The sequence below is a fragment of the Anoplolepis gracilipes genome, chromosome 7 (genome assembly GCF_047496725.1).
Source record: "Anoplolepis gracilipes chromosome 7, ASM4749672v1, whole genome shotgun sequence".
In the NCBI taxonomy this organism is placed as follows: Eukaryota; Metazoa; Arthropoda; class Insecta; order Hymenoptera; family Formicidae; genus Anoplolepis; species Anoplolepis gracilipes.
The window spans coordinates 10,539,589-10,562,350 of record NC_132976.1 but is presented as its reverse complement, the minus strand read 5'-3'; the positions used below and the strand labels follow the sequence as shown (position 1 = coordinate 10,562,350).

Below are 22,762 nucleotides of genomic sequence, written 5' to 3'. Positions count from 1 at the left end.
ACTTTATTTCTCATTGTATCCCTTACCGTTTTGTAATTGAGAGTGCTCATAGATGCGATCGCACAGCCAAATTGTTTAACGAAACAATGTCACGCACGTGCATCGCGTGAGAAACGCGCACCTCGGCCACACTACTGTATTGTAAATCTGTATCTCGTATCGTATCTATATCACCGAATATAAGCAAGTGACAAGAGGGAACAATGAAATTTCTTTGGTGTCGTATACATATGTACATACATGCATACATCTACTTTTGCGTCTGAAATACGAACTGAAGTCAGGCAACGCGCACCTAACTTAATGTGACAAGATATAAATATATGTGTATCATTGACATATAAATATATAAATGATTATAAATAATTAAGTTAATATAATAATTAATATTATAAGTATTATAACTTAAATTACAAATATTAGATATAAATTATTATAACCATATATGTATATGTCAATGATGTGTATCATGACGATATAAAATCTGTGACACCATCATGTTTTTTTTTTTTTTTTAATATTATGTACATATATCTAACAAAACTACTAATTTACACATGCATATAGTATGAAAAGTACATAGTAAGCCATAATTTTAAAAAACAAAAAATAGATCACATATTGATATATTTAATGATCCAAATAAACGGATAATTAATAGCTATAAAATTATGTATAACATATTATAAGGTTTTTTATTTATCAGAATAGAAAAGTTGTTTATCAGAATAAACATTTAGATTTACCAAATTAAATGAACAGCAAAGATACATTTATATAAAGCTTTTGCTTTATATTTATAAGCTAAAGTATTATAAAAATATGTATATTAAAAAAAAAAAACAATACTAGCTTAATATTAGTTTTTGTTCGGATTAGCACTTATAATATGAAATAAGATAATTTAATGTGTATATATATGTTATCCATTTTATCTTAACAATATAAGGCAATATTAGGCATTTTCTAACTAAATGCTTATATACATATATTTATAGATATGGTTTTAAAAGACATAGATGCTAGAAATGCTTTTTAATCAAACTTTTTTGTAACTTTATGTATTCTAAAAAATTTTTTCATTATATGTGTATGTAATACCGATATATATTATAAACAAATATTTTCATCATCTCCCTCTCAGTTAAACATTCTACATTATATTATGTTCTATAAATATTTTTCTAAAGAAATTATTTTTTATAAAAAATACAAAAAGTGTAAGAACGTTATTTACATGACAACAAATTATTACCATATTTGTATTACTATGAAATATTCTTTCAAAAGTATCCTAATAATGGATTCAATCAGGAAGAATGATAGTTTGCAAAGAGTCTTCCGGAAAAGTTTCTATTTCCGCGATGGTACCGAAGTTGAAAGGAACCGCTATTCCACCATCGAGAATTAAGCTTGCATCGAAACATTGTGATCTCACAGTGATATTTTTACAAAAACCGCGAGGATATATGTGCTTTGAAATGGATGGTGCATCAGTCACTATCATATCTCTTAAGGAATAACACAGTCTGGAATCCTCTGTAAATATACAATAAATATAAATGAATATAAATATATACACCCTTTTTGAATAAAATATGTTATATATATTCTTTTTTGTTGTCATGGTACATACACTAACCTGCATCAAACCGTAAACTGCTATTAAATGTTGAACAGACCATATCAATTTCATCATTGGTAAACTGTCGCTTTGTATCTATGAGGCTCAATATTTCTTGCACAGTTTGATAGCTCAGACTGTTTATAGATTTATACCAAGATGTTGATCCTGTACCAGTGCTTACGCACAAACCAGAACCTTTCACCTTTTGATAATTTTGCTCTTCATCGAACTTTACGAACAAGGAACTCGTTCGTGCCGATAATGTTTCGCCTATAAACACCTAGCAACGAAAACCAAGCCTGAGATATGTATAAAAGCAAGTCACATTACTCGACTATTAATATGTATCACAAAACATCAATTAACTCACTTCGTTAAGTGCCAACCAAGGTAAACGCCTTTCTTTTGGTAATTCATTAGAATTGCCTTCAAATTTCTCATTTACATAAAACCTATAAATAATAAATACATTTAATGGTAAATGTGCACAAGTGCTACTCCAAAGAGAACTTTTTTCAATTTTTTTACCGCAATTAACAAAATTATTGTAAAAATGAAATGTACAAAAGTTTGTACCAAGGAGCAAGTCTCTCTTAAGAAGTTATTATAATGAAAAGTTATTAACAAAGTTTACCAAATAGAACATGATTTTATGAAATCATAAATTTAATAAAAGCACATAAAGTTTACGATCAGAGAAATATACATCAATGAGTAATAATTTAATTAAAACATTATATGTATATTAATTTAATTAAAATATTAATATATATATTAATATGTGACATACTTATCAATACCAGCAATGCGTCCTTTTTCGTGCATATGAAAAGGAGCTTTCCATATTTCTTCTCCCTTCAGAGTAGTCCGAATTCTACTTCGCATGAGTATACTGTAATGTCCTGCTCTTAACATTTCGAAAATCTCTGCTATGTTTTTCGTATATTTCGCTGATAATAGTAGATAACCCTCCGACTTTTCGGGATTTGAATTGATACCTATTATAGGTTTTTTATTATCAAATATTAAATTTGAAGCCAAAAGAAATGTTCCATCACCACCAATTGGCAAGATTAAATCTGCCCATGTAAAATGCGACTGATCTAAGGTAGTTCTGAAAATGTATGATACACATTTATCTTGTAATTCATAAACATTTGTATTCTAATTTGGAACAGAAAAGCAATTTATTCAAATTGGTGTGCAAATGATTTTTAGAAATCTATCAAATCTGAGAAAGCAGAATTAATTTTGTGTTTGTAAAACACTATTTTTTTCATTCATGCCTACCTATCTATTACTTTCCATTCTACATTCATTTTCCGCAAGATTTTAATTGCTTGATCTCTCACAGTATTGGTGGCGAAATGACTAGTAAGCATAGCCTCATAATCTGAACCTCTTTCTATTAGTTTCAATTTTAACTGGGTTTCATCGAGCTCGGGTTCCCGTAATCTTTCAAAATGATATCTTGATAGTTTTGCAACAATAAGTACCTTTTTAGGCACAAAACTTGATTCATTTCGGAAGAAAATACATAAACCTTTGTGTCCATAAATAGATGGAGGTTGTAAAAGCTGCAGTGTTCCTAAAAAAAAAGTCATATAAAATATTAAATTAATTTAGCCTTAAATTTTATGTTGCATTTAAAAGATGATTTTTAAGTATTAATTGCAGAATCAATATAGAATCTTTTTAAACTATATATGTATAACTTTATCAGTGTATTTTATTATTTAAAATAAAATTATTTAAAGATTATAATTCTAAAATAATATATAGACATATATTTATATACTATCTTTTATTAGTAGAATAAGAAAGAAGAAAGGAAAATATACCCAAGTAGCACATGTTCGTTTAATAAACGTTTTATAACGTTTTCTAAACGTATCTTTTCGTATTAGATACGTTTAGAAAACGTTTATAAAACGAACAGTGCTACCTGGGTAGCTATTCAGAAATGTCCTATATATTATGCTATAATTTTGAATATAAATAAGCAATGTTCTTAACTATCCTTGTTTTTATTTTGTAAAAGTATCAAATATGTACAAAAATTCATTTCTAAAAAGAAGACACACTTTATAATGTTCGAATATATTAAATTAAAATAGGAACAAAATATTCAGTTATAAAATACATGATAAAATATTTTTCAATTATAATATTATCTTGCCTTTCACCTTTTTTTGGCTGATTTATATCTTTTAAAGATATGAGATAAGAGTAATTGCCTAATCATGCGATATTAATATATGTATAATATAGGATATTTCTAAAATTGCAGACACAAAGAAAATTAAAAGAAACCGCCGGTAAACAATCAGTCCTAGATCTCACAGTTGAGAATTGTCATACTTACTGACAGTTTTAACAAGATTAAAAACCGTCATCGCATGATGATTGAAGTATTCTGGCGCGTAATATCGAACTATCGCGAATGACAAGTCACTCCGAAAGTTTCGCACAACACACTCGACAGGTAACCAATTCCCTTTCGTCATAGACATGAAAAATACATAGACGGAACATTAATTATCTGTATGTATCAGAGAGACGCCTGAGAGGCGCCATGAAGCCGTTTTTGAGGGAACCAATTTTCATCGCGGTACAGTGGCGCTAACTGGATCGATTTTAGAGCAGGTGGAACTACGTAGCTGGATCGACTTTCCAGAGGTTCGCGTCCGTGCTAGAGCCACAAATTATGGTTCGTGTCCGTGCTAGATCCATAACTGTGGATCTCAAAAGTACGAAACATATACATTCATTAATATTTTATTACATATTTTTAATTGCAACTGCGCGTGATTTTTTTTCACTTTAACATATATTATATATATATATATATATTTACTATATACATATATACTATTATTATACTACTATATACTGAATCTGATTATGAGTGACCAGATGAATCTCAGCAATAAGGACAAAAATTACTTATATATTCTGAATTTTATATTTGTATCATCCTTGTAATAATTTAATGATATAAAATTAAATAAAGTCGGTGAAAATAAAATAAACAAATTTTCGTACCTGCTTTCTAAATTAAATTTCAACAATATATTTTTCAAAATAAATATCGTGTGGATCTCTCTTTTTCCTTTATTTAATCTGATTTTAAAACCTAGTGATTATATATACACGATATTAATGTTAAAAATTAGAAAAGCGATATGACGTCCAATTTAAAATGTAGTCCAAATTAGTACAACAATACTTATGTTTGCAAAGAAAGTATGTCAATATTTTAAAGTAAACCTTTTAAGTTCAATAACGTTATAAAAGTATTCCAGTATACAGTATTCTTTTGTATTTTGGATTTGGGTGTCAGGAAATGTTCACTGTTTATCCAAAATTTATTATAATTGCCGAAAGAAAAAAAAGTCGCACTATACAGATACACGCTTCGCTTACACTTTATTAATTCATTTGCAATACATTAATTAAGTCTGTTTAAATAGCATCGAAGTTACCTAACGTCCTATGCCTTTGTGTATACTATAGACAATCATCTAACTTAAATCTCTCTCTCTCATTTTCACTCGCATGCATGCATTCTCATTTGCCTTTCTCTCTTTTCCTTTCATTCTCGTTCGCTTTCTCTCTTTCCATGTATTTCCTTCGTTTCTCTTTATCCGCTCCATTATAATCGATATCAGTTATTATAATTATTACCATTGTCTCTCTGATTTTATCATTATATACTATATGTATATATACTATATATATCGTAAGATCGACGTTTAAAAACTAAAATTCGTATAAAAAGCGTCGTTATACGTACTAACAATGTAACTGTACTATTTAAATAATAATTAAATTTTAAAAAATTATTTTTATGTGTGTTGGTTTGTCGTTTGAATGTATGAGATGTCTAAATGTATCGGCTACTGTATGACAATGCGAAGCGCGACACAGCGTATCTCTTTTTTAAGAACAATCGGTAAGATCGACAAAATGCCCCATATAATCTGCACTTTTCATTTTTTACATTGGTATATGTATATACATGAACTCTCTCTCTCTATTCTCTCTCTCTCTCTCTCTTTCTTTTTTTCTTTCTTTCTCTCTCTCTCTCTCTCTCTCTCTTTCTCTCTCTCTCCGATTATGATCGGTCTTATCTCTATTACAAAGTGTAATAATTATTTTTATTACTATTTCTATGTAGACTGAAATTACGTGACCGTGCAGAATACTTTTTACCACATGTCTGAAAATTGTCAAATGAAAGAAACGAAAATAAAAAAAAAAAGAAAAGTAGAATAGAATTGTTTTATACCATTATTTTCGCAAATTAATAATGCTAAGTATCACGATGGATCTCGAAATCCGATACAATGTGTAACATCACGTGGATATAAATGATCATTAATATTGACAATTTATAAGTTCTTGAAATCATAAGATCATTTAAAATCTTTCATCTTTTTGCGAGACTACATTACAATCAACAAGCCTTTAGGAACAAAGCTAAAAAATTATTTCCTATTGACACAAAGCATGTCACAATTATTTCTCATTAGGACACAAAAAAAAGTCACAAAAAATTCGTAGTCATCGCGCAATTCCGTCAACGATCTTACCGCATGTTCGTTTCTCAATTACGGCGATGAGACATCGCTGTTCCAGTCGCACCACCCTGAACGTTATCAATTAACTTTTATTTCGTAGTCGCTTTCTTTCGTCGCTCATTTATACTCTAGTTAATACTTTTACACACTACGAATGTTTTTTTTTTTTCTTTAAACAGTAATCATTTAGCACGTCACACTACAGTTGAACTCTCCCTTCCTCTATTCTCTCATTATTTACCAGCTATTCGCTATTACGAGCAATAATGTACATCAATTACATACAAAACAAGATACAGTGTGAATGCTTTCGTTACATTGTAGACACCGTCTCGCGTAAAATGGTCATACTTACAAAGGTACCATGGTTGATTATAATCGAAGAAACTCTCACTAATATCTGACACATCTATCGTTCGCAGCGTAATATATCTCTTTACGTTTATGTTATAATGACGTTTCGAAGATATTTCGCTTTGAAAGATGATCGACGCCAATCGTCACCCTTAGAAAACTCCGCACAACAAACGGGAGAGAATTAGTGCGTAAGATTTAAATCGTTGGACTTGGCGCGGTCAAAATTGCGATAATTCTTATTATAATAATACTACGCATCGCGTGGCGAATATAAATCTAGTTTTTCAATGACAATCAAAATACAATCACATTCATTACTCTTGAAGAAATTCAATTTCTTGAAGGCGTTCGTCATGCAATGTACTTTTTACTGCGTTACATCTGGATAATTCTTCACGTTGATCGTATTTTCGGAGATGCGCTAACTAATTTAACAATTGAACAATAATTTTCGATAATATCCCTGAACGTCTAATTTTGTGTCTGTGTATATATGTGCTGATCCGCGTTCACGACATTCACTTTATGGTATTTGATGAATGAAAAATGGGAAACTAAAAGGATGTTACAACTTCGCGTATAGATAACGAATAATATTCGTGTGTCAAATGAAATGATATCTCTCCCATATCTACTTAATAAATATTTGTTTAACACAATATTAATGTGATGCGAATCTCTTCAACGGCAGTGGAAGATTTTGCATTTTTTTGCTCATACATATACTATTTAAAACGAAATTTTCTTTATATTATGTAAAATCAAGCAAACAGAAAATTCTAATGACAGACGTTACATTTTTTTTTTTTTTACAAAAATGACAATAACATTTTCGATAAATTGTTCACATGCAGAGTACGCAAGGCTCAACATGTGTTTCGTTCCAATTAATAAGCATTAACTACATAAAAATAAATCACTAAACACACATATTTTCTTCATATTAAGATGATAATTATAATAGACAATTTTGTCTATTAATTTGCCAGATCTGCGAACCAATATAACGTTCATTGAGTGGATATTTGTTTTTGTTTTAAAATACTGATGCGTAAAAATATAAATATTTTTTTTCTCTTTGTTACAAAGTTTGCTCTGCGTACTTCATACATTCCTTTTCATATATATACTTTTAATTCAATAAACTCTGATACCCTCCTCCCCCTCTCCAAATGCAAAGAATGTAGAAATCAAATGGTTCTGCGAAACGGTGTTAAGATTTTTCTTTAATCCAAACGTCGATTTCGTGTTCATTGTTCTGTCTACTTCTACAGCGAATAATACCCACACCTTATGTGCTCATTTGGGCAAAGGTGATGTGTGAGTGTATGCATGTGTGTGTGACGTGTATAATATATGTATATATATTCTGTGTATACATATACACACTATATTCATATTTATATATTTATATATATTTATTATATATATTTATATATATAACCTCTCTCTCTTTTTTTTCACATTTATTACTTTGCAAAATATTTCTTTTGCCAACGACGCGTCGGCATTTAAGCCTGTATAATACAATCGCAAATTACATTTTAGTCGCTTAGGCAAAATGTTCACTTGTTTATAGGTAAGTACAATGACCATTCGCATTGTTTCACCCCAATCAGTAGGGATCGAAACGATGCGCTTTTATCTGATTAATCACGTCGATGTTGAGAAGTTCTCTCGTTTATCGCAGACTAAGATCTCGACCAAAGAGTGCGAAGCTTCTCGCAGCACTTCCCTTTACCAGGATTTGTTAAACCGTAGCCGAGTGTCCGAATCGGCTAAGAATGTCTCACATATAATACTTTACAATGAATAAGTTTGACGAAACTGCGCCATTGTGGTGCTAATAGAGAGAAATAAAATACAGGAACACACTCGTGTCACAGTGCATACAGCGGAGAATGAATGATACGATAGGCGAGTGTATCCAGCGTTCGTAGCGATTATTACAATGGAAAATTCGATTGGCCACTAGAACGAGGCCGACTAACAAAGTAGCTTGGAAGTAGAGGAGTGGATCAGTCTCTTTCGATGACGACAACGACTGTCGGTTTATCGCGCGATGATGTGGTGTGCATATCCTAGTAGTAGAAGTGGGCAAAGCTGTTGCAAGTGTTGCGCGAACGTACCGAGCCTCAGCTATGCGTTTGTGGATGAGGGGGTGGCGCGCCGGTGATCTCGGTCCAGCGCATTTCGAAGAAACTGCGCATCCCATGGCCGGCCTTGCCCACAGGACTGTCGTCCTCGTTGAATACCTCGCAGTTGATGAACATCTGCCTGACATCGGCGCAAAACTCATCGCGAGACTTGTACCTGCATCGAGAAGCACTCGTTGTGAAAAACTTCAGCCTTCCAATGCCGACCAAGGTTGACGATGATCGGTTAGGGTTTTTTTTTTTTTTTTTTTTTTTTTTTTTTGCGATCGATCTGTGTGTATTAGCTCTACTAAGTCTGTCTTAAAGACCGGAATGTGATTTTGAGAGGAAAGGCAGTTAAAGATAGTACTTTCAATTAATTAATCGCTGGCGTGTGTTGGACAACTTACGCAGAGTCCTGCAATTTCTTCTTAATCGTACTGAGATCCATGGGGGTTTTTATGATTTTCTTGTAGGTCGGGAACTGTTTGGTGTTCACCGGCAGGAGGAACGGCCAGGCCTCGTCCTGCTGCTCCAACTGTTCGAGGAGTATCTTACAAGGCGCCAGCTCTCGTTGTTGCTTCTTCGTGAGCGTCCGATTGTTACCCTCCTTCCGTGGTGAAGCGGTAGGAGTCGCCGGTTCCGATGAACTGACGTCCTCTACGTGCGTGTTCGATGCCGTTGACGGCGTTGGACTGCGGCGCAAAACAACAGAGAAATTATTTGCACGATTAACTTCCGTTTTGCAGGAGGTTTCCCGTCATAAAAAGCCTCTGGACGAATGCGCAAGGACGAATCGCATATCGATTCAATCGTGTGTCCGGCTGAGACGGGTACGTTGCTCCCGATGAAATATTTGCGTTCTCTCTTTGACTCTCTGTCTCTCGTTCGCTCTCTATTACTTTTTTCGTTTTATTTTCCGCCCACTTTCGCCCTCTCTCATTTTTTTCCGACTCGTCATACACGATCTGAAGGCGGCTCTACTGTTATACGACGAATTTTTCTGAGAAAATACCCATCCCCCTACAGTCGGCGATCGCAAGTACACTAGGCAACAACGATGTATTATGAATGTACAGGGTGTCCCGACAGAGAAATCTGAGAAAATAATATTGAAAAAATGAAACCCACTGGCTCGGTACTGGGAAAAGTTATCAGAGCGATATAATTATCTCTAAACGAACAAACTGGATCTGGGATCTAGCAGCTTCTCGTGGAACACCCTGCGTAAAAGTAAAGGTAAAGTTCCTCAAGACGACAAGAATTCTCGGCAATATAGTGTCACGGAGCCGAGGATTAAGTCGGTAATCGCATGAATACAGTGTATACAGATAGTTCGTTCATTTTGTGAGATTGCTTTATTCAATCGGGAATAATATTGTTCGCTATTTGCGGTTCGTTGAATATTATTGAATCATTATCTCATTATGGCTTTTTTTCTAATATACTTCGCACGAAACGTCATTAAGTCAGCGACTTGACAATGTTTGTTTGGTTTTAACGTAATCACCTAGCTGGTGGATGATCAGAACTTTCACTTTCTCTGGTGCCTCCCCCTTTGGTATGACTCCTTCGACTACTATTTCTCTTCTTTGGTTGTTTACTGTGGCAATTAGAGCAATACCATTTTCCTCGTGGCATCTGCAAGCAGAGCACAATATACATATATATACATATATAAATGTATGCCTGTAGATACGCGAGAATTGACTTTGTCGGGTAATGAAATCTTTAAATGTAAGATATATTTCGACAGTCACACTTACTTTTGGCATGACAGGATTATGGCAGTCGGTGTGATAAGCCCTGGGACAAAGTTCACACAGAACCAGGTTTTTACCAGCTCTTTTTCCGCATACTAAACAATTGCGTTCACCTGTCGCTTTGTTCATACACTCGTGACAATACCTGAAGTAGTAATAGGGAAAGTTTGAGCAAAATTTTAAATGTAAAATAAAATTGTGATTGACTGCATTCTGAAAAATGTAATAAAACACAATATTTGCGTCACTTACCAGTCACCATCAGGAATGTTTTCCATTTTTGGACGGAAACAATAAGTATGATAGCCACGATCACAGCCATCACAGAGCAGCAGCTTATCTTCGTTGTCTCCACTATGACAAAACTGGCAATTCTGTAACCGAAATAAACTCCTCATTTAAAAGTGAATTAAAAGGATTAATTTCTCATGTGGCAGCTAGAATAGCATGAAGATTACAGCATTGTTAAATGAGTATTTTTTAAAGCGCAATAACAAAATCTATGCAGATAACTTTGTATGCATCTAATCGGCACAATGCAAAATATAATTATGAATAGCGTTGCGGAAAAATAGTCATCATAAAAGCTCAATTAAACAAGTTTTATATATAGCAACATATTTAAAATAATAAATGCCAAGTAATTTTTAGTTCTGACATTTTTCAATCTAAATATGCTATATGCAGTCACATAATAATAAGTACAACTTAAATCGTGCCATAATAGTAATGTGAGCCACAGCAAATGAATGACAAATGAATCATGAATGACAAAAATAGCAATAAGATTTTCCGGGATGCACTAAAGGAAAAAGCGGGCTAAAAGAATGTAAAAACTAAAAAACAAAGATATTAAAAATAATAAAAATAAGAAAACGAATATAAATAGTAAGCGGCAGTTTTGCATGCAACCGTTACGTTAAACTCTGACCACCATTAAACGTACATTCTTTAACATTTATCTTCTGATTTTTGTTATGCAATTTATGCATATATATACGTTATGCAATTTATGCATATATACATTATGCGTCCCAATATTCAATTCACGAATAGGAATCATCTCAACAGACGCGCGGATCAATTTTGGTTTATCAATTGCATTCGCATAAATTAAGATGAATGAAGCAAGCGCGTCGCGCGAACAGAGCGAAATTCAACGGATGTATGCAAATTTCATTGCCATATTCTTCGCACACGTGACAATATACATTAGAATTTTGGAATGAAATTGGAAGCGGATGTATTGTGAGAGCACAGTCGCAATGAAAAGCGTATCGTTTAGGCTCGATCATCGAATCGAATAGACACCTGTCGATATCCATTCGAAGCGACATACGCTTTCTCTGTGAGCCATCGAACAGAAGAGGACAAAGGTATATTAGGTATAGGAGCAGGAGCAGCAAAGGACGATTCGGTTAGTAAGTTAGTGCGAATACCCACAGAGGTCTGAGAAGTAGTCAATAGCTGTTTGTACTGATTGGTAGCTTTGAGTGAGACGCAGCGGTTTCGTAGCTTGGCGCAGACCGACTTTCTAGCTGTTGTTAGACTCACAGCCTTCATGATGCTCTTGTCCCAAGCGATGCCGTTCTCGAGCATGTAGAGTGCCATAGCAAGCTGTGCCGATGTATGCGCACGCGCAGTTGCCTCCCGCCAAGTGTTGAGACCCCGTGGTGTTGTTTCCTCCGGCGGTGCGGGCGCCTGGTTATTCTGTTCGGAGTTATTTGAGTTGTTTGCGTTGGCGGCGGCTGCCGCCTGTTCTGCCTTGAGGGCCGCCAGGTTGGGATCTCCGGTACTACGTAATTACAATTACCAATTTAATTATAGATTTTCTTTAATTACAGATCAGAGAATTCAATTTAAATGCTAATTTATTTAATAAGAGTAATAAAAGATATACTAATTAATCGAATTCCATTTAACAGGAAGAAAGAAATTTATTCGTATTTTGTATATATGTTTGTCTTTGTTATTGGTTATTTTTAAAGACCTCTTTTGTATGTATAACTTTGTTTCTTATTATCTCTCAATATAATATAAATTATGATATAATTATAGCATAAAATAAAAATGATAATTAAGAGAAGTTATCTTACCAAACGCCTAGAGGTGGTTTCAAATATCTTCTTTCTATAGCCGCCTCCAAGGAAAGTAACCTTTGTCGTGCCTGCTCGACTGCGCTAATCTTCTCCATCTCGTTCAACTTCTCAATTTCTTCAGCTTCTTCAGTTCCCGCTCGCGGTGGAAGCTTCCAACCTTTTACTTGCATGCTAGCATTAGCCACTTTGTCTTCAAGGGCTTCCACCTGTTCCAATAGCTGGGCATCTACACGTAGCGCAACCTGCTCGCTCCAGTCGCTTGGATTATCAGGCTTCGGAACTGGCGTGTCAGGATCGTCCGGTTCCGCTTGAAGTTCCGTGGCGACGAAGTTACCAGGATCAACATTAATTTTACCTGTTACGGCCAGGAAAGACTCCATCGTCGCCCACGTTGTGCGCTTCAATTCCTTCTCACGAACACCACGTGAATGTAGATGCTCGAGGAGTTCTTGGAACGTGTCGACATCTGTTATTCTCCACCAGCCGTATCTCAGATCTGTAAAATCGTTTGAAAAATTGAAAAACACTTTCATATATCCGAATATATACACGTATTCTTATTTTAATGTTCGTGAATTAATTTACCTGTCTGTACTGGCTTGGCTTCACCAGGAGGTGGTAAACCATGCACCTTCAAATATTCCAATTGCGCTGCCTCATCTTGAGTCAAAATCAGGGGTGCTGGACTGTCGCATCTATCATAACTCGGACTGGCTGGCGGCGGGAATATGGGAATTCTCAACTCAGTCGGCTCGGCTATGCCAAAGATTTGTTTAGTGCTAGGTCCCGGAGTATCGCACGTCTCTCGCGGTAAGATGGAAAACCAATTAGGCTCGGTATTGCTGCTGTCTGAAATAATCGACATGACTAATATTTATTAAAAATATTGAAGAGTCTGTTCCAGATATCAGGATTTATAAAAACTCACTAGAAATGAAGGAACCATTGAGTTCTTTCCCGTTGTGCAGATTATTGATGTGGTTGAATTTGTCACCATTCGGTATCGTCTCGACGATCTTGTCTTCCATTGTTTTCACTAGAGGTTTCGTCATATCTTCATCCGTCTCCTCGTTCTCCTTCTTTATTTTCTCGGTTTTCATATCGATATCCATATTGACTACTTCTGTCTCCTGTTTTATTTCTTCAGACGTGACATTTGTCTTCGCATCTGTCATCGTACCATCAACATCGTTGTTCCTATTCCTTTTCTCCTCTTCCATCTTTTCGGAATTTCCTGAGCCACAGTTTTGCACAGGCTCCTTTTTATAATTGATCTCATCTACTTCAGATTTCATCTTATCGCCACTGTAAGATTTCATATCCACATCATGCTCGTTCGAATTGTGCTTCTTCTCATCCTTGCCTTCATTTGGCGCTTCATTCTCGCGATTTTCACAATTCTTGCTTTCGCTCTCTGACTTCTCCTCGGCTTTCTCTTCCACTGGCATATTTTTGTACTTTTCGTCCAGCTCGGCTTGGAGTTCGAGAATTTCCGGTTCGGCGCTCTCCATAGCTTCCACAAAGATGCCGCCGGCGGATGCCAACTCCCAATATCTTCTCCAATACCTATCTTGACCGAAGATATGCGCTCGGAGTTGTTTCGACGAACTGTTCAATTTCTGCAATTGCTCCTCCGATTGCTTCAAAAGTTTATCCAATTTCTTACCCAATTCTTCGCCAGACAGATTTTTGTCCTCCTCCTGTAAAAATTTGAATTTTGTTTATATATAGTACAATAAAATAAATTTTCAAGTCAATTAAATCAATGTTTTATAATACTTCTTCTGGCTGAGTGCCTTCGCTCTCGTTCTCAGACATATCTTCTACTTCATCCTCGTGGTGAATCTCATCCGGTGTAGGCGTCGTACCCACAGTCGCCGGTGTAGAATTGTTTTCTTCTTCGCCTTCCTTTTTCTCAATAGTAATTGTATCGCCAATCTTATTCACGATGACACCTACAGCCTCCATCCGGACTTTTCGACCATGTAATTGTCTAAGTCTGTGTAAACATAAACAACAATAAAGAATAGTATCAAGATAGCTTATGAAATATTGCATTTTAATAGATATTTAATTTTTAAACAATTTAATATAATAATGTATAATAATAATTATAATACTTTTTTAAATAAAATATAAATATATAATAAATAAATAAAAACAGCTTTTAATATTATTATTCCATAAATTTCAACTTTTGTTCGATCATCTTCATACAATACAACTTACTTTCTAATCTTAGTATCCAATACGAATCTCTCCTTCCTCAGCTGAGCCACTGTTTCTAGGCTACCTTCTATCTGTCTGATCACAGCTTTATTTTGCAGCAGCTCGTTACAGAGAAAAGCGAGCGTTTGCGCTTTATGAGTCGGGTTCAACGCTAGAAAAGGCTTATCTCGCAATCTTTCTGACATCCTCCACGTTTCGTTGTTATGTAAATGCTCGTAGAACTGCGCGTTTTTTCCCGAGCAGGTTGAAGCGTAGTCGCCGCCGTTCTGATGATGATCGGCGAACTTCTTGTCGCGCTCACGTTCAAGGCACACCCCCGTCAAAGCCTTCACCTCGCCGGTCGCGTTTGCGTACAGATAAATTCGCAGTACTTCGCTGATATTGGCGTGAGTGATGTCAGCTTGACGTAAACTTTGACCCAAACCTGTGGTGTGTCTGGCTGGTTGCGGGATTCCTGGATCTTCGATGGCGCACACTAACAGATGCGTCATAACCGACAGCATCTCCTCCTCGGCTTCCTCATCATTGAGAAGAGCGAGTTGAAGGCTCTTCAGACTCGGTAACGATTCCATGTCTAGAAAAAGAACCGACATTGATACGATCAATCCTAAATAAAGTAACAAATGATTTTATTCTGACGTGTATGTAATATGTCGTGTTAAGCTTCCTCACCAAATCCTAAAGTCTCCCCGAAATTGTGTAGAAATTCGAAGACCATGACAATGTCCGCGAACGCTTGTCCGGAGAGCTTAAGTCCAGGTATTCTTTTGAGTTCTGGCAGTGATCTGTGATCTGAAAAATTGTACCCTCGTTAGTCAGAAACTTGCATTCTTGGCGCTCAAGTTCTCAGCTCATTACGAGACATAACGATGACAATACTCTCATCGCGTGAGATCGATCGAATCTTTATTTGTTCGCGCACCTGTCAATTCCATATCCTCGACGGGCTTGCGAATCTGTTCGATCAACTCCATTTCGACTCTCCTCTGTTCTGCCCGCTTTTCCTTCGTCGCTATTCTTTCAGCCCTAGCTTCCAGACGTTTCTTCTCCTTTTCCTCCATCTTTCGACGATTTTCCAGCGCACGTACTAAGGCCATGTGTTGCCTCCTTCTCTCCCTCTCCTACGATCGTTGTCCATCGTTAGTCCACAGTGACGCATGTGAAATTAATTAACGCACTCATGCAGATAATATCAAATCAAGACAAAATTATACGAAGACGAATGTAATGTACGAAGACTCTCCGTTACCAAAAAAAAGCGCAGTGTATATGGAGTGAAAAATCAGCTAAAGAATTTTATTCTTTTCTAAAAATATTACTATTTGATGAGCACTTTGGGTAAACTTCCTTGAAAACGATATATTCTGAAAAATTATTAAAAATTTCTCTCATGGAGAAGGTATGCTACACTTTTTTTGGCCATTTATTATATAACGTCTGTTTAATTGTTTATACAAATAAATATTTTAATTAAATGATATATATACATACATAGTTCCTTAATGATTTTTCACTCTGTATTTGTGGCACGCACAGGTAATAGGGCAAACTCTACTACCGTCCCAAATACTTTCACGCACTACATATTACATTATCATCAAACCGATGCATTGATAATCATAGGAAGAATCATACGGCCCGGGTATCGCTTCTTATACCGCGAAGAGGAAACCGTGCAAAACAGATCTAATGTCATCTGAACTACTCGAGTGTTTCTCTCTCAATAAATCCTGAAGTTTTCAAAAATCTCAAGGTAAGTTTTTCTATCAAGTACCATTAATATAGGACAAAACAAGCGAGAAATCTGTTTTTTTTTTTTTTGTTTTTAACTCTGAACTTGGAACAACGTCTGTCTTTACAAGATGTAAGTTGTAATGATTGTGAAAGCTGAAGCAGATGCGAAATGAGTAAAATGTTGATTCGCGTTACAGACAAAGGTGATGTACGTTAACTTAGCACAAATCGCGTTCGCGTACAGAGGCAGTTACATTAAATTTATAGTAATGCTCGTCAAGACTCGATGTAACGGAAAACCGATGACAACTGTGCGAGTTAGTTACAAGAGCGATTATTAATTCGTTAATATCGTTCCGTTAGATGCTAGATTGGGTATATGACATACCAGCTCGACGGTGTAGAGTATCTCGCGCTGCTTGGTGAGCTCCTGCATGTACATCTGCGGCACAAAACACATCCACAATCCACTAGTGCTCCAAACACCATTACGCTCCATCTAACAATCTTTCTCGCTCTCTAACGTATAGACGTTCTCCTACTTTTATCAGCTATCTTTTTGTCACACAATTAAATCGCGACAAGATTGTTGGATAATGCGGGCAAATGTTATGTCGAATTTATTTTTCCTGGATTTTTAGAAGAGTAAAGCGAGCGCGCTAAATGAAAGCGGAGTGTTTCATCTTCATCTTTGCAAACTTACTTAATTTTGACAGAAAAACTTGATTTAGACAATTAAACGTAAAATGTTTATTATGTCTAATTTAAAAATATTTCATTGCTAATTAAATATATAATTACTAGTTGAATTTCTAATAAATTTTTAATCTCAAGTTTGAGTTAAATAAAAATTTAAGTTTTATCTATTTAAACAATTTAACTTGTAAATATTATTTAATTTGTATTTAATGTACATATTATCTTTTAGATTTTCTCATGCGAGAATCCTCGCTAAAAATTAATTCAAAATACACCAGATCTGTGATTAAAACTTTTAAGGATGAAGATTGAACATTCTGTATATGCCATGAATTACACTCCCCCCCCCCCCGCCCCACTCCGAAAATGGTATATTAATCGCATTAGCAATTTTATTTTTTCATGTTGATGAATATTGATAATATAACTAAAGAGTTAGCTTGTTAGAGCTATAGATCTAAAATACACTGTTAGATCTTTGTGAATGTCTACAATGTAAATTGAATACTAATCGCTAAAGTGACAAGTAAAATAATGATAATATTCTTCGTATATATTAAATGGATGTGCATCAGGATTTATATATAATTACAGTTTAATTATCATATAGTTTTATATAGCATTCGTAATTACGATATTTCAAATAATAAGAACTTTGAGTTTCTTGTTCCCAAAATAAGACATAGTACCTCAAAATGATGACATAACTAAATCTTAATAAAAGATCATAACGTAAAATTTTAAATAATAAAAAACCGGTATAACTATAGAATATTATATATATCAATTTTATCTTTACAGATTATATGTATTTTTGATAACATTTGTTCTCCAGATTAAGTAAAAATAGTAGTCTTTTTAATTTTTAATTTACGATATCAAAGAATTTAATAATTACTTTTTGAATACAAGTATTACTACGGAAAAATTGCATGCAAATTACAAAACATTAACAAAAAATGCAAATAAAAGCAAAACGCAGTAAATAATGCGCAAATTATTTTAGTTAAAATAAACAATCTTAAGAATTTACATATTAATATTTCTAATACAAAGCGAACGTTTCGGTCGATTTTTTTATCTTCTTCAGCGCAGATTTACTAAGTAAAAGATATGTCGAAAATGTAAAATATTATAAATGAAGAGAAAACGCTTTATAAAAATTTGATACAATATCAGTTGTCTTATCGTACGATTATTAGTAATTTAAAAATTTAATTAATATACTCCTCTTTAATTGATGGGCCAGGAGGTTGCGACGCATGTTTTGTTGAAAATATATGTAAAGAACAAACCTTTATCAATCAGAGTTGTTAAAAAATAATTAGTGAAAGAGCGTAAAGAAATCTTATAATTTCTTAATACCTTGTATGTATGTCATGGCAGAATTTGGCTAGCGATTATTACCACAATACAACTATTTTTTTAGTTGGTTTGTAATTGCCGTAATTATCGATGGATTGATGGTGGTAACACGACTAATAAATCACAGTAATAAGGGATAGGTAATAAATATGTGCATATACAAAACAAATATTGACAATATTCAAAGTTTAGGCAATCTATCTATTACATCTGCATAAGCCAAATGTAAACATTCAGTATCTGTACAAATTGAGGCTGTTTTTGCCTTTTAATATATTATTATACATTTTAAATATATTTTAATCTATTTATTATATTATTTTTTAACTACCAATTAGAAAGGAGCGTGTTAATTAAATTTTTTAATTATAATAACATTATAATAATCGAATTTTTATAAAGTATTTTCTCATTTACAATATTTTTTACGTATTTTTTTACTTATTGAATCTACGAACATAGTTTACTTTGTAAATCTGCATTGAAGAGAGTCAAAAATTGATCAAAACGTTGATTTTGTATTACAAACATGAATATGTTAAATTCTTAACATTGTTTATTTTAAATAAAATAATTTGCGCATTTAAATGCGCTTGACTTTTATTTGCTTACTTTTTTTTAATGTTTTATTTAAATTTTAAAAGGCTTTATTTAATTTTTTCTTTATACAAATTACACACAAAATTTCTACTACTAGTAAAAATTTTTGGGATATATCTTGTTTTAAGTAAAAACAAATTTATAATTGTAATAGATGAATTTATAATTGTGACAATTAAAAAATCTAATAATGTGTGTGTGTATCATATAAAATATGATTCCGTATTTACATATTTATAATATTTAAAATATTCATTTTGTACAAATTTTCTTTCTAGAAAAAAAAGAAACTTTCTTTTTTCTGTTATTCTACTCCTATATAAAATAGAAAATCAATTTCGATCTTATATCGTAAAAATAAACGGAAAACAACACAGATGATAAAAGTAAAATAAAATACTTCTACATCTACGAAAGACACACTCACACATACGCACACGCTAATCTACAACGACGACACGATTAACGGGGAAGGATTCATATTAAATTAAAGACTCACCTGTTCCTTCAGCATGACCGCTTGCTGCCGTTTTAGTTCTCGTTCCTGAGAAATTAAAAATTCTTTAATATAATTTTGTAGAAATACATGGTAGTACGTGATCATCCGCGGGAATTTCACGTGAGAATTTTATATTTTACGAGATAATTAAAAAAGAACAGGACAAGCATTAACATAATAACGATTATTGAATTACCTGTTGCTTCCTTTGTTGTTCTTCCAGTCGCATCTTCTCCACCTCTTCCTGCCGTTTTTTCCGCGCCTGCGTACATGCCATACACACATCACTCGCATCCGTAATCATATTTATCAGGAGAAAACTTAGGCAATTTTGTTCTCGTTCGCAGAATTACTCGAAATTTACGGAGAGAAAGAGACATTGTTCCGGCGGACGAAAAAAACTATTATCTCGTTATCGATACTGATAATTAGCTAGCTAACTGGACTTGTAATTAATATATCTTTTACTAGTCATCAGCGACGATCGAGGGGATTGCGAGAGCAAAGAAGATATTCAATTTTGTTACTACAGTTCATATCTCGATTTGATTATGTCCGGTATAAAATAATTACATCTCTTTTTTAAAATTATATATATATATATATATATATATATTATTTTATTATTACACTTGAGCTAATATAATTAATAAAAAAATTATCTTAAATATATGCAATCTATATGAGGGAGATATTTAAGTTTTATGTTGTAAAATAATTTAAAAAAATTTTTAAAGTCAATTTTTGAAAATTTTATATTGTGTAAAGTTGCTGAAAGTACATTGTAATTTCAGTAATTCATTTCTCTAGATTTACTTGTTGCATCAATGAATTTTTATTGACATTCATAAATATATTTCATGGAAGAAATTAACGTTATTGATTTTTTAAAAGTGTCCGTCTCGATCTTCGCTTCTCGCGTTACGATTTCTCGTTTTTTAGATGGAAATAGATTTTCGTCGACGGGCAACTGGAATAGCTAGCTCGACAAGTCTGTTATTTGTGGAGGATAATTTTCTTCTACGAGTTTTCATTTTGATTTCGTGACGTTCGTAGTGTAATTGTGATTCGAAGGCTACGTGTGAAAAGCGATGTCTAAATAGCACAGATCAATAACAGGGGTTAAGCACTACTCTAGAATTCGGGAATGTAGCCGGAAATTAATATGTGAGTGGTTACATTCTAGTGACACATTATTCGAATTTGAAGTCAATCTTTCTTTAATGCAAATTTTCATAATAAATGGGTTTATTATTTTTTAGTATTCAACAATGCTTAACTAAGTATTAAATAGCTTTGATTAATCTCACTTTGAATTTAAATTGGAAATAAGGTTTTTATAAATTTTGGAAATTTTAGAAATTTTAGAAATTTTCATCCCTTGTACAATACATATTAGTTTGCAAAACTAGACTATACCAGTTTTTGACTGAGCCTTCAAATTGTAAATTACATCCTTCCCGACTACGCTCATGCTAAATTCTAAATCTATTATATATATCTCTACTCCGGGAAAAATGCACGCATAGTTAATTTTTATTCCCGTCGACTCGGCGATCCGATCATCGCGTTCTCATGGATTCTTTGTCATCGGATATGCTAAGCTCATCGAAATGTCGCAGTCGCGGAATAACGCACGCTCAGTTTTTCTACATACCGATAAACATTGCATATTAAATCAGCGCAATCGGTCCTCAAAAATCCTCGTATAAAGAGAGAGAAAGAGAGAGAAAGAGAGAGAGAGAGAGAGAGAGAGAGAGAGAGAGAAAGAGAGAGAGAGAAAGAATAGCAAAGGCATGCGAGATTTAATATAAAACTCCACCAAAAAAGTAGAGTGGCGCGTATATACGCCAATACAGCAGCCAAGCATAACGAAGAACGACTCGCTCGTGAATTATTATTTGTGAATGTGAACTCGACAGCAAAAAACACGAATTGTGAAATAATTGTATATACTTAATTATTATATAAATAGAAGAAAGATTATGAGAGAATATAACGAGAAAGCGTTATGTGAAAACCAACACCATTATAAAAAATCGTAGAGAAGTAGAAGAATACGTGAAAAAGTGAAAAACCTTAGCGTGCATGCAAGGAGCCAAGCAAATATACTCGCCTATGTATGCACATATTATATCAAATGGTACGTATATATGTACCGTTGCTTAAAAGCTGATAAAACATTAGGCTAATGTGTTGTTTCACCTATGAATATAAAATATTACAGTAGATAATACATAGTATATAGGAAATATGTATAATGCGTGTATATATTTATAAATATATATATATAAAAGTATAGGTATATATATATGTATATATAACAATTAGATTGAGTAAGTATCACATTTATTACGCGAGTTCACTTGTCGCTTTTTCGTTCGCAATACAATAAAAAGGTAAAGGAAAGCTTTCAAATACTTATATAGCGAATATTCGAATATACTCGTAGAGACAGGTGTTCGAGAAATATGGCATGCTGGATAATCATGTAGCTAGCTGTTATTTTGTATAGTGACAGGAGAAGCTAGGCACAGGATAGCATTGCGACAGTCGGTTCATATATTATCATATTTATATATCGTGCCTACGTATATATCGTCAGCCTTAACGTGCCTCGATCACAGTGTCGATCTAATATCCCGTGATTCTCGATGGATCGCGCTTCTCCGTCGTCGATTTGGGAAAAGATTACGCTTGCCAACGAGAACTCGAGATTGACACACATCGATAGTTTCTTTTTACAATCTTCTCGGCGGATTTCGGATTTCTTTTCCAACAATTTATTCTTTCGTCAGGATCAATTGATGAATTAATAATAAATTTATTGAGTTCCAATTTCGACATTTTATTTTAATTATATCACGCGCCCGTGCTTTTGTACCTCAATGTCAAATGCCTTAAAATGGGATCATAACGAATGTAGATGTGTTGTGTATTGTAATTTTGTTGAAGTTTTTATTGAACATTCAAACGAAAAATAATGCTGAAGATTAAAATCGCTTAAAGTAACGATGTCATATATGTCAGATATGAAGAGATACAAGCATCTATTTCATAGCGATTTTATTT

At 33.8% G+C, this 22,762-nt stretch overlaps 2 protein-coding genes across 18 annotated transcripts in view; both read right to left on the bottom strand.

The window, feature by feature from the left end:
• Positions 1–1,081: 1,081 nt before the first annotated feature.
• LOC140667609 (NAD kinase 2, mitochondrial) lies at positions 1,082–4,141 on the bottom strand. The gene is made up of 6 exons (XM_072895715.1): positions 3,993–4,141; positions 2,918–3,215; positions 2,418–2,741; positions 1,998–2,079; positions 1,643–1,907; positions 1,082–1,539 (listed from the first exon to the last, which is right to left on the bottom strand). The coding sequence occupies exons 1-6, from the start codon at positions 4,138–4,140 to the stop codon at positions 1,307–1,309; spliced, it is 1,350 nt and encodes a 449-aa protein (XP_072751816.1). The 5' UTR covers position 4,141; the 3' UTR covers positions 1,082–1,306.
• Positions 4,142–4,983: 842 nt separating this feature from the next.
• The window catches only part of LOC140667951 (bromodomain adjacent to zinc finger domain protein 2B), a 157,675-nt gene continuing 139,896 nt past the window's right edge, over positions 4,984–22,762 (bottom strand). For 5 of the 17 annotated variants that reach the window (XM_072896376.1, XM_072896384.1, XM_072896381.1 and 2 more), the window contains 16 exons: positions 19,887–19,952; positions 19,691–19,735; positions 16,916–16,969; positions 15,716–15,914; positions 15,466–15,585; positions 14,794–15,367; positions 14,344–14,563; positions 13,493–14,264; positions 13,150–13,431; positions 12,562–13,060; positions 11,909–12,260; positions 10,718–10,839; positions 10,469–10,610; positions 10,213–10,343; positions 9,113–9,397; positions 4,984–8,880 (listed from right to left, as the gene is read on the bottom strand). In XM_072896376.1, coding sequence (XP_072752477.1) covers positions 8,703–8,880; positions 9,113–9,397; positions 10,213–10,343; positions 10,469–10,610; positions 10,718–10,839; positions 11,909–12,260; positions 12,562–13,060; positions 13,150–13,431; positions 13,493–14,264; positions 14,344–14,563; positions 14,794–15,367; positions 15,466–15,585; positions 15,716–15,914; positions 16,916–16,969; positions 19,691–19,735; positions 19,887–19,952 — 4,041 coding nt within the window. In that variant the 3' untranslated portion in view covers positions 4,984–8,702. The remainder of the gene's footprint in view (positions 8,881–9,112; positions 9,398–10,212; positions 10,344–10,468; positions 10,611–10,717; positions 10,840–11,908; positions 12,261–12,561; positions 13,061–13,149; positions 13,432–13,492; positions 14,265–14,343; positions 14,564–14,793; positions 15,368–15,465; positions 15,586–15,715; positions 15,915–16,915; positions 16,970–19,690; positions 19,736–19,886; positions 19,953–22,762) is intronic. The other 12 variants (XM_072896380.1, XM_072896385.1, XM_072896388.1 and 9 more) reach the window with 8 other exon arrangements.

Bases quoted from the DNA above. Each gene is read 5' to 3' on its own strand.
- LOC140667609 (XM_072895715.1), bottom strand. From the start codon at position 4,140: ATGTCTATGACGAAAGGGAATTGGTTACCTGTCGAGTGTGTTGTGCGA. The intron at 2,742-2,917 runs GTAGGCATGAAT...ATACATTTTCAG, and splicing joins GAATGGAAAGTAATAGATAG to AACTACCTTAGATCAGTCGC. The intron at 1,908-1,997 runs GTGAGTTAATTG...TTTCGTTGCTAG, and splicing joins CTTGGTTGGCACTTAACGAA to GTGTTTATAGGCGAAACATT.